The sequence below is a fragment of the Nomascus leucogenys genome, chromosome 4, assembly GCF_006542625.1.
Source record: "Nomascus leucogenys isolate Asia chromosome 4, Asia_NLE_v1, whole genome shotgun sequence".
NCBI classification, from domain to species: Eukaryota; Metazoa; Chordata; class Mammalia; order Primates; family Hylobatidae; genus Nomascus; species Nomascus leucogenys.
The window spans coordinates 147,427,297-147,439,600 of record NC_044384.1 but is presented as its reverse complement, the minus strand read 5'-3'; the positions used below and the strand labels follow the sequence as shown (position 1 = coordinate 147,439,600).

At 37.5% G+C, this 12,304-nt stretch overlaps 1 protein-coding gene across 1 annotated transcript in view; it reads right to left on the bottom strand.

Moving 5' to 3' along the window:
* Positions 1–12,304, bottom strand: part of CSMD1 (CUB and Sushi multiple domains 1) — a 2,090,842-nt gene that overhangs the window by 24,693 nt on the left and 2,053,845 nt on the right. The window contains exons 58-62 of the mRNA XM_003271406.4: positions 5,736–5,912; positions 4,942–5,121; positions 2,416–2,589; positions 1,658–1,831; positions 315–388 (exon numbers count right to left, since the gene is read on the bottom strand). Of these exons, the coding sequence (XP_003271454.2) occupies positions 315–388; positions 1,658–1,831; positions 2,416–2,589; positions 4,942–5,121; positions 5,736–5,912 (779 nt within the window). The remainder of the gene's footprint in view (positions 1–314; positions 389–1,657; positions 1,832–2,415; positions 2,590–4,941; positions 5,122–5,735; positions 5,913–12,304) is intronic.

Here is a 12,304-nt window from a genome sequence, read left to right as displayed (position 1 = left end):
TGCCGTGTGAGTTTAACAGACAAATAATAGAATCATGCATGATTTCAAATAGAAAATAACATAATAGTTGCTATGTTAATTTCTATATGAAATTATGCATTATTCCATTATCATCTAGTACGCAAGATATATATATATCAATATATATGTCAAAATCAATATATATAAAACACATGTAGAAATCTCCTTTGAATGAATTTTGTTCAAGTAAATATAATATGAATAAGGTATGATATAAAAAAGCACTCATATATGCTTAACAAATATATTTTATATTTCCAGAAAGAAAACATAGTAAATTCATCATGAACTACCTCATAGCCTCTGGAGCTATTCTGTATTCCAAAGTGTGGTGTCCCAGGGTCTGGGCAGTTGTTATGAGCAGGATCTGAAATTTGTGATTTAAAAAGAAAACAGGGCACCAGATATAGTTATTATGGGAATTTTAACAGCTTTCACTAAAAGGTCTCATGAAATAGAGAAAATATTGTTTTGAGAAATGTGCAAGATGTTTTTCAAGAAAGTTAAAAATTAAATTGCTACTTTTATCTTCTCTCCAAGACATCTTTTTTAGATGTTAACTTTTAGACTTTAAGTAGTTCAGTACGTTCTTTTTATATAAGAATAAGTACACTTTTTTCCATTCTCTGGCTTTTTTTCTATAGAAATATATTTGTTTGGTCAATGATATACTATCTTCAATAATGGTCTATCACTATCTTTTTGTTTATTAGGATTCAATTAATGGCCATCTCATTTGGTTACCCATTACATTATTCTGAATTTCTTTAATTAATTTTCCTCAACATTTCAAACTGAAAAATATATTTAATGCTTCAAAATGGAAGCATATGGAAACCAAGAGTGACATTTTTCAAAAAACACAGGACCGGGGTAACCCAGTGGCACTTCGGCTCTCTTATTTGCGGCTCTACAGTTACCAGTAGAAAAACGAAATACATGACTTCTTAAAACCTGTTATTTAGAGCGACTAATCTTCCAGGGGGAAGAAAACTATTTTTAGTGTAGAGATAGCTACCGTATAGCAATAGTTTAAATCAAATGACAGCCAAGTATTCTTATAATTAGAAAAAATGATTCAATGATAATATTTCTTTAATACTATCTTCATTTTGTAGGTGGATACTATTCAATTTCTTAGAAAATAATCCAGACTAATTATTACTTTTTTACTAAAAATTAGTAGAACACCCATTATTCTGCTTAGTAAATCTCAATGAACAAAATTAACCCAGCAATAAAACTTGACTCTGCAGCAATAAAACAACAGCAAGACTGTCTCTGGAGCGGGGCTGCCTTAGAGAATGTTCCTAACTGCACCTTTCCCCTAAACAATGCAACTGGCAGTTAAGGTAGACAGCGGAGAGAGCCACTGAGGTGAGAGAACAAGGTCTAGTAGCTACTTTAGCAGACTTCTGACTTAACCTCCAAAGTTAGTTTGCATGATTTAAAGGAGGCGGCACATCAGTTTAGCTGATTAGTGCGCAATCCTATTCAGTGCAAAGAATATTACCTTGTACAGAAAATTATCTGTGGAAACACTTTCTATGTAATCACAAATGACCCAATTTCAGAATGAAGTGACCTCATCTCCAAATACTCCCAAGTATCACCAGGGCTGTATTATAATTATTACCAACGCAGGTGGGTTGCATGCCACTCCACATGCCGTCAGCTTGGCAGATTCTTCTTGAGGATCCCACGAGTATAAATGGAGATTTGCACTGGAAGAAGACTTCCGACTTATAGGTGAAACTTTTCCCACTAAGTCGCCCTTCTGCGGGGATGCCGGGGTCTCCGCAGAAGACAGCTGTGAAAGATAACCAGGAAGAAGTCAGCCTTCAATGTCCCTGGATCAGCTTCACCAGTTGAGCTTGGTAACTAGTTTCTGTTAAATCCTTAGCTTTAACTATTAAACAAGAAAAAGACTAAAAGGAGGCCAGGCACGGTGGCTCACACCTGTAATCCCAACACTTTGGGAGGTGGAGGCAGGCGGATCGCTTGAGCTCAGGAGTTCGAGACCAGCCTGGGCAATATGGCGAAACCTATGTCTACAACAAATACAAAAATTAGCTGGGTGTGGTGGCATACACCTGTAGTCCCAGCTACCCAGGAGGCTGAGGTGGGAGGACGGCTTGAGCCCAAGAGATTGAGGCTGCAGGGAGCTATGATTGAACCACTGCACTCCATCCTGGGCAAAAGAGTGAGTCCCTGTCTCAAAAAAAGAGACTCTGCCCTTAGGCAACGCAGTCTCAAGTTTGAGGTTTTTTTGTATTTAAGGGCTACTATTACCCACCAGGAAGGTCCTCAGATTGTAACCTTAGGATGTGCCCTGGTTATCCGTCCCTGTTGCAGACCTGCGGTGGGCGGAACAAATTCTGCTGTAGAACTTACGCAGGCACTGCGGGATCTCTCCTTTCCACACCCCGCGACCTTCACAGGAGAGGATGGCGGAGTGAGAGAGCTGGTAACCATCCACGCAGCTGTAACTTATGCTAGAGCCCCAGCGGAAATCAGTTCCCTCCACTGTTCCATTCGGCACGGGCGGCGGCTGAGGACACAGCACGGCTATTTCCAAAGAACAAACAAGATCAACATCCGGACCTGCTGCAGCTGTGATGCTCAAACGATCCACATTTCAACTTTACCTGAATTACAAATGACATCTACATAGGTGTTTAAAAAATAATAATAAAAGAATTGCCAAGGAAGACAGTACATCAAAATAATAAAAATTTTTTAGAATATTTCTTCATGAATATCGATAAAGTATATAAAAGCAAAGTCAAGTCACAACACATAGGACTGAACATGACATTTACAATATGTACAAGGCCAAGAAAGGAAGAAACATCCTTGTTTAATCTGTGTCTTTTTATGATAGTTACCAAGGACAATTCGAATGAGGATTTGGTCAGACGACACAAATTCATAGGCACAGATGGTAAGAATTGTTCTGGCCATCTGTATTTTTTATTTAAAGATGGCACATAGTTTCCAAAAGACACAGCTGGTCCATCTATTTACTGAATATATTTTTTTAGAAATGGCTGCATGGCTAAAGAAGATGCTGTGAAATACAATTTGCAAGTGTTTCATCACAGCCATGGAGGCTGATGTCTACTTTACCGGCTTGACAAGCAACAACACGGTTCCTAGGGAGGATTTCCCCGAGGGTGATGTCACCACAGATCCACCTTCCCCACTCTAGAAATTATACTAAAATGCACAACGGGGGACAAAAATCCAAAAGCCACTCTCTAAAATCCTTCTCTGAAGATACAAAACTTCCCTAATTTTTGAAATGAATGAAAGTTTCCAAGTGACCCTGTAGGTAGCAGAAGGCACTACAAAAGAATAACTGCCTGCATTTTGTGTGTTCAGGCTCATGCCTTCTCATGTGAGAAAGACATGCCAACATACGCAAACCACACGTGCACACCCAAAAGTTGGAAATGGGTCCTTCTCTCACCACTTCACCTTCTACTGATCTGTTCACTCATTCAACAAATCCCTCCTGAGACCCCACAGCGAGGGCTGGGGAAATGCGTGCTCTGGCCCAAGGGAATGTCCAGGGGGAGGCCCCAGTTGGAAGAGACCTGAGCTACATGGGTCCCCTAGGGGAGGGGGGAATGGGAGGAGACAAGTTCAAGGAGGGACAGAGAGAGAAAGAGGTCCCATCTGGTAGGGCCTTGCTGGCCGTGGCGTTGTTATAAACACAATGGGTACTAGAAAGAAGATAAAAATCCACAAAATTATGGATGAAGTGTATTTTATTGGCAATTTCCATCATGACCATTTGACCTGAACACTGCCAACACAACTTAGTGCATTTTCATTAAACATTTATTTAGCATCTGCTATATAACAGGTGTAGTACTAAGTTATGATACAAAGAAGGGAAGGCAATGAGATCCTTTGACTCTACTGGGAGAGGAAAGCAGGATGGTTCAAGAACATGCCCATGTCAGAAGAGACAGAAAGCAATATTTTTGAGCCTTCAGGTCACATTTAAGCCTCTGCCACATTTAACCATGTGTCTTGCAGAGCTCACTGAAGATGAAACCTTCTCCATTAAGCTACTGAGTGTCCTAACTCTCCCTCTCTCAGTATTTTATTTGTTCCTAGTCTAATAAAGAGGAGAATGCCACCTTCTTATGTCTGGTCACTGACAGCTTTCAAGCCCCTCTCTCCCCCTCTTCTTCTTGTCCTTCCTTTGCACCAGCTGATAAGAAAGTCTGAATAGTTCTTCTTTGCTTCTGGTAAATAAACCGTCACCATGCAAATCCCTGGCCCTTGCGCTCAGCCTTGCTCCCTGGTCACTGTAAGAGCCAAGCCCACTCACTCTGCTTTACTGAAGCCACCTTGGTGGGTTGAGCCTGTCTTGATTTGCCCAGAGCGTCCAGTCACATAAGTCATAGACCTCTTCCTGCCTTCTCGGCAAGTGTCATCTTCAGTCTTGGCAACCAAACCCCATGAAACATCATGGTGCTAACCTTCTATACCAGTACTCTGCCATTACTAGGCGATTGGCTCGTCCCTCCAACCTGCCTCTAAATTCCTACAATTAGATTCACCATGCCACGAACACCTCACACAGCGAGGGTCACAGGTTTACCCAGGACAGCAAACCACTGGGATTCAGACACAGACTCTAGGGGTGGTGTGACTGTCACTGAACCCTGACATCTCCAGTTCCTGGTTTGTGATCCTAAGCCTTTTCCTCTACCTCTCTATGAGTTAGTTTTTCCACCTGTAAAACTGAGATTAAAGTATTACAAAAACAAAGTGACTTAAACTGGTGTTTAAGAATTCCTAGCCCCTAGAAGGGCTACATAAATGCTTGCAAAATTAAACAAAGCATAATTCAATAAAGACTTCTATACATATCTGTAAAATCCAAAGAGTCACAAAACAAACCTTTGCAGACAGGTTTGCTCTGATTCCACGTGCCGTCTTTGGTACAGCGAATAGTGGCGGATGTGACCGGTTCCATGAGATAGCCTGGGTTACACTGATAGCTCACAGTCTTGTTGAAGGTGAAGTCGTTCCCAAACTGGATGCCATTTGCTAGTGTGCCTGGATCCCCACAACTTATAACTAATAAACAGGTAACAGGAAAGAATCAGAGAAATTCATTTATCATGAAATGAATTAGTCACCATTTCTATTCAAGATACTCTCTTTGAGCTGCTATTCAAAGTGGTTAAGCAGTGAATTAATAAAGCAATACTACCCTCTGTTTGATGATTTCACTGCCCCGCTGTCAGAAGGAACACTTGTATTTTGAGAATCACTGATTTCTATTCTTTTGGCAGCTGGCTGTCAGATGCTGACTTCCACCCCTTGACTAGCCCCTAATTAGGCATGGTGTATAGTCAGAAAGATGAAGCCTGCAGTCCGAGAACCAAAGACATTTCTTCTTTCTCTGCAGACCCAATGGTCCACAGACAAAGTCTGGACTTTTTTTTGGTCTCAATTTTACAGTATTCGACCAAACTGGCATTTTAAATCAGCTTCAGCCATACGAGTAAGAAAGTGGAAAAAATCTTAAAGTACCTAAGAAATAGAGTCACAGTATCACACACAGTTTTCCTTTTTTTCCTCTATGAATTAAAAATAAAAAAACAGTATAACACCTTAAAGTCATTTTTTTTCCAATGGAGTGAATTTCACAGTAATGTCTGAGTCTACCATGACGTCTGGTTACTAACTTGTGCAGTCGGGAGCGGTGCCTGTCCAGGTCCCATTGGCTGTGCAATGCCGCGTCATGAGCCCGGAGGTCTTGTAGCCTTCCCAGCAGGCATAGATGACCGAGCTGGAGAACAGAATGCCATCACTACTGACAATCATTCCGTTGGTGGGTGTGCCAGGGTTGCCACAGGACACAGCTGTTAGGCAAACAAGAACAACAACACACACAGTGAGTGACCCAGGATGAAAATGGCAAACACAGGAGACCAACCGGTTTCCCTGCAATAGACTACACATTTATTACAAACCCCGAGCACGCAATCCTATGGAGGTTCCTTAACATATGTCTTACTATGGCTCATATGTTTATTTTATTGATTAGCTATAAATATAAAAACAACCTTTCAATTGGTCTTTTCTAAAGTGAATTATTTGTAAACAAATTAAAACACGAGTTAAAGCACCAAAAGTTCAAGGCCTTGTTATTCAGGGACTGAATGTTTTTAATAGCCTTGCTATTTGGGGATTGAATGTTTTTAATGCCATGACAGAATTGTTGGGATTTTTAAAAAAGAATATCTATGATATTAGCAACATAGAAGCATCTTCCTTTATGTAATCACTGTATTTTTTAAAATCTACGCAATTCAAGTCCTATTTTACATCTCCAGGAGAATTCACTTTGGAAAATAAAGAATGCCTCAGAAGTATGAATGACTGTACTTGAACTGCTTTGTAAAATGATGTCCTCAATATCACCAGCTCTAACAGCAGCTGTGTTAATTGGCTTTGACATGATTGAACTTTACATTTCTCTCAAAAGGCTCCTAATGCCATGTACAGGCAATAAGACCTCAATTAACGATGGTCAGTGCAACAGGTCTACAGTCTGTGCCTATTTTTTACACTCTTTAGTCAGTAAACAAAAGCAAGCTCGGCTGCCACTGGGTACATTTCAGGGTGAACATTTCAATCTATACATACTTTTTTTTGCCTTTTTTAGTTGAGCCTATTTACCAGAAAGATTGCTACATTTTCTCCTTAGTACTGTTGCAATAATATACAATAGGCAGGTAAATAAAGGATTTGACCCTTGGCTGCCTTCAGTAACAAGAATATATATCATGAGACTGCCTCTGAGCTGATCAAAATATTTAAAAATACTTTTGCACGTTTAACTGATCCAATTTCAAATCTAGCCTGGATAACAAAGATATATTTTTCTTAAAAAAACATGGAAGAAAACATCCTGCAAAATTCGCTCAGCACAGAAAAGTCACCGCACTGGGAGTCGAGGGACTACCCTTCTTATTACATAGAAAGAATGCACTCGTGCTCAGGTTGAACTGGATCTTGTTCGAAAAAATAATACAAAGTGCACATGCTGGTGCTTCCTGGTCCCATGCCAACGGTAGATAGAAGTACTCAATCACAGCCCTCTTCTCTGACGGCTCATGGTGTGACTTCCAATGCTTTCTAACACAGGCCTGTTAGTAGTTTCCTGGTTGGCATATGAATTGGGATACATTTACCAATCCAGAAGCAGATACTATTTAAGGCTCTCTAAAACTTGAAAGTTTTTTGATAACTATATTATATATCAAAATTTCATATTGCAATAATTAAGGGTTGGACTATCCAAGACAACGATTCATTCAACAAACATATATTCATCACTTACTGTGCAACAGGTACTGTGTAGATGTGCTAACGGAAACCCTGTCACAGAAAGGGATTGAGTTTGGTCCAATTCATAGTTTAACAAACCAAAAGAGGACACTGATGTGATTGTTACATTGTATTCTAATTATATTTGCTATTCAATTGTATGTCTAAATCTTCAAAAGCCACCTAGGTAGAACCAATACCTAAACAAGTCAAATAACTGATGAAAAATTTCAATTCAGTTTGTAAGCAAACTGAAATGTTAGTTTGCTAATATTGTTAATGAATGAGTACCATCATAATGCTATCCTAATATTGGGAATGTCCCCTCAAATACTGTACTGTGGAAAGTAAAATTCATGATTAGTTTTTTTCTCTTTTTTTGGCTGATGAAAACCACTTTCACTCATGGTTATAACTGTGAAAATGACTAGAAGGCAATGTCAACATATCTGCTTTTATATCAATGCAATTATGTAACATTTTAAGAGAGGACTAAGATTAAAACAAAACAAGAGATTAAATCTAGAGGAGAAAAAAGAAAAATAAATTAGAAGAGGAAAAGTAAACTGGAAGAAGAAAAATAAATTAACCTGTAAGTTTAAACTCTGCCGTATTTTCTCTTTCCTGAGTTTATTTTCTTTTGAAATACACTTTTATAAAAAGTACATGTTGTTAATGTGACTTCCTCAGCTAAAACATAATTTTCTTTAACTCAGTATATAATAACATTATGCTTATTTTAAATATATTTCATTGTTTACAAATATTAGTACTGTTCATTTTGCATGCTACATGAGAAAAATTGCTGTTAAATTGAGTTAAATAGATGTGAATATTTGCTCATGCAAGTTAAATAAACCTGAGCAATCAGTTTAAATTCCTTAGATGTAGTGCCTTTAACCATAAAATGAGTATTATAAAAATACTTATTCCTGGCTGTTACAAAATTACCCATACTATATGTAAAATGCCTACTGTGAGATCTGATGTGTTAGTGACAGCAACGAGTTAGCTTGTAACTTATGCTATTGTTATTTTCATCATCATCACTTTCTTACTTCTTGAGTAAAATGTAGCTTTATCATAATTTCACCTGAAAGAGAATTAAGAGTTCCCTAATACAGCTGAAACTAAATATTTTAGTTATATAATGCAACTTCATGAGATAGATCCACTTGAAATGTTAAGTTTGAGCCTATGATTAAAAGACTACATGGCTAAAAAACACAAATTTGATTTAATGTGAAGGAAATATATCTGCAATATAAATTCTTTGAGTTGAAGAATTTAAAAAGATTTTTCATTTTGAATTATAATTTCCTCCTGCTTTTTACAATTTATTCAATTTACCATCAGTATCTAACTTTTTGACAGATTTAGAGGAAATAATTTCATCAGGTTTGCAATAATCGTAACTAGGGGATTAGTTAAGCCATAGCTAGTCACAGAAGCTACGCTTCCTGGCAATGCAACCACTGGTTACATCCTTTTTCATCGAGAGGAACTCACACTTCAGTGATTTGGACCTATGATAACAAACAAGGAACAAAATGAAAACCTACAGATTCTCCAAAATGTATTTCAAATTTTTGCTGGTGTGTGTGTGTTCAGTCACTGATTTTATGATTTTTAAATATAATTTGTTGCCTTATTGGGTGTAACATATATTGCAGTGGGCTTATTCAGCTTCCCACGACGTCTGTATCACATAATGCACTTTTAGAAGTAGTCAATTTTGTGGGGCATGATATATTTGAGAAATATTTTCAGCATTGCAACGTTTTTATAACTTATTTTTTGTATGCAGCTTTTAAAGGGCTAAGTTTCTAATTTTTTTCATAGAAAACTTTTAAATTTCTAACTATAGAAAGCAAAATACATTTTTAAAAATACTTTGCATTGCCTGAGTTAGATGGATTGGGAAGTGAAACGCAATTAAGCTCTCATTCAAATAAATTGATTAATGTGTACTTTGCTGGACTACAACTCATAGTGTGCCTTCATAGCCCCAAAGAGGTGAGACTGCTAAGGATAAACATTGCTCACCCTCAACTGTTATAATTTTGTTCATCTTTTAAGTTTTCAAAAAAGAAATACTTGAGGTAAACATGATACTGAATGTACAGTCTCAAGTAAATGGCCATCTTTGATAGAATATTTCATATTCCACTTTCTGGGAGTGCCAGAGTCTCTGCTCTTCATACACCAATTCACTCTGCAAACCAGGGTTTACGCTCAATTACTGCAGTTAGTATTCTGGAAAACAGAAGGATAGTTCTGCTTTTTATCAGCATCAGATTCTATCTATAAAGTCTGAATAATTATTCCAGCATTCACTTATTGACATCCAGCCCTCTTTGTAACTATCGAGGAAATATTTTAAATTTCAATTAAAATACTGACAATGATTGATCTTTCAGCCTCTCTGTTTTTAAACAATGGAGAATTAAGATCCAGAACCAAGACTTTGTGATACATAGAATCAGGTCTAGAGCCAAAATGTCACAATTCCCAAATCAACCATGGTGCTTTTCAAAAGTCCTGAATGATAAATGCTACAGATACGTTAAGCTACTGTTAAATGTGATTTAATAGAAACGTTGAAATTTTACTACGGAAATTGTTTTAATTTATTGGCAACATTTTTCGTAACTCCACACTTTGTTATAATTACAAGATTAAACAAACTTCACAAAAATATTATAAGCCACTCTTATACACCCTTTAGCCAGATTCACCAACTGTTTACATTTTGCTCACTTTTTCTTTCTCTTTCTCTCTAAATATGTATTTTCTAAAGTACTTGAGTGTAAGTTACAGACATGATGACTCTTTAGAGTTAAATATATCAGTACGCATTTCCTAAGAACAAAGGCATTCTCTTACATAACCGTAATACAATTATTAAAAGCATGAAATGTAACTTTGATGCATTGTGGTCTCATACACACCCATAATCTAATTTACTTCAAGATCTTGGACATATTGTTAATAGTTGTCTTAAGGTCCTGTGTTAGTTCGCCACCTAGATCCACTCAGGGGCAGATTCTACCATCTCAGTAACACCTCTCATAACTCTCTTTTGCTCAGTGTAGGACCCAATCCAAGACCACATAATGCACGTATTGGGTCTCTTATATCTGAAAGAATCGCTCAGGCAGTGTCTTTTCTGAACTTGACGTTTCTTCGTGAGCACAGGCAAGCTGATTTGCTGCCTGCCCCTAGGGCTTTGGGAGTTGTTGCTGCTGCTTCAGGATTCGATTCAGGTTATGCATTTCAGTGTCAGTACCATAGAAACGACAATGTCTCTTTTCAGTGCCTCATATCGGGAAGCATAGAACATCTCCTTGTTAATATAGGTGATAATGGTTTATCCCATAGGATTGCTTAGCTAAAGTACTATATGAAGGAGTAGAAAACGCTCTGGTTTTGGTGAGAAAACATTGCTCTCATGTGCAAATTTTAATACTGAAATCTCTACAAGATGAGAGGGAACTGAAAAAATTTGTATTTGATTAACAAATTTATATCAATTTATAGTGTCATACTTCAGTCAATAACAAAAGTATGATCCTGCAATTCATGACTACGGGTAACCACTTCTCACTACTAATCAGTGGTATTTGACCTAAGACAACTTTTTTAGGGCCTAGTCTTAAGATTTATACTACTTTGATTGTCAAGAAGCAATTCAGAGTAAAAAATTATCTTGGATTATCATATTTGTGTGCACATATGTGTATGCCTATATTATATGCATATATATACATATATAGCCAAAAACAGCGTTTGAGAAAAAATATATACACTACGCATGGGCAAATATAATATATAAATATGCAAATATATGCACAAACATTCATATATTGATATTTAGCATTATTTTATATATGAAATTGATGTTATATAGGTTATATAACATAGATAGATCATATACATATATTATTTCTATTTATGCATATAGCATGTATAATACAATAAAGGCAGAAGTGGAGACAGTATAGTCAAGTACAAAAGATGAAGATTAAGGAAACTCGAGTTAAATTTCTCACAAGGATAGTGTGTATGTGAGCTTACTCAAGTTGGTAAAATTATTTGGAGAATGTTTCATACATACAAAAATACATATTGAATGAATTTGCGTCACCTTTTTAGACTGAAAATTTAACTGAGGAGTTTGCTTGTAAAGAATATTCACAATAGCAAAGAGTTGGAACCAACCCAAATGTCCAACAACGATAGACTGGATTAAGAAAATGTGGCACATATACACCATGGAATACTATGCAGCCATAAAAAATGATGAGTTCGTGTCCTTTGTAGGGACATGGATGAAGCTGGATACCATCATTCTCAGTAAACTATCGCAAGGACAAAAAACCAAACACCGCATGTTCTCTCTCATAGGTGGGAATTGAACAATGAGAACTCATGGACACAGGAAGGGGAACATCACACTCCGGGGACTGTTGTGGGGTGGGGGGAGGGGGGAGGGACAGCATTAGGAGATACACCTAATGCTAAATGACGAGTTAATGGGTGCAGGAAATCAACATGGCACATGGATACATATGTAACAAACCTGCACATTGTGCGCATGTACCCTAAATCCTAAAGTATAAAAAAAAAAAAAAAAGAATTCCTAACATTTACAGTCCTATCTGTCTGAATTCTAAATCAGGTTTTGAACACTGAATACATGGTTACCATCACCTCTCAGTTCACCTTTGCTTGAGGCTACATTTCTGATACACAGTGCGGTGTCTATAACGTGTCCGTGGCAATTCTTACTGTCATTAGTGGAGCATATTACCACTTCCTACGATGCCTCTCAAACATTAGAATCAAGTAGACCCACTCCAAAATAGTTTATAGAATATAACCCCAGATTCCTGTGAAATAGAGAGCTCCACACACGGGG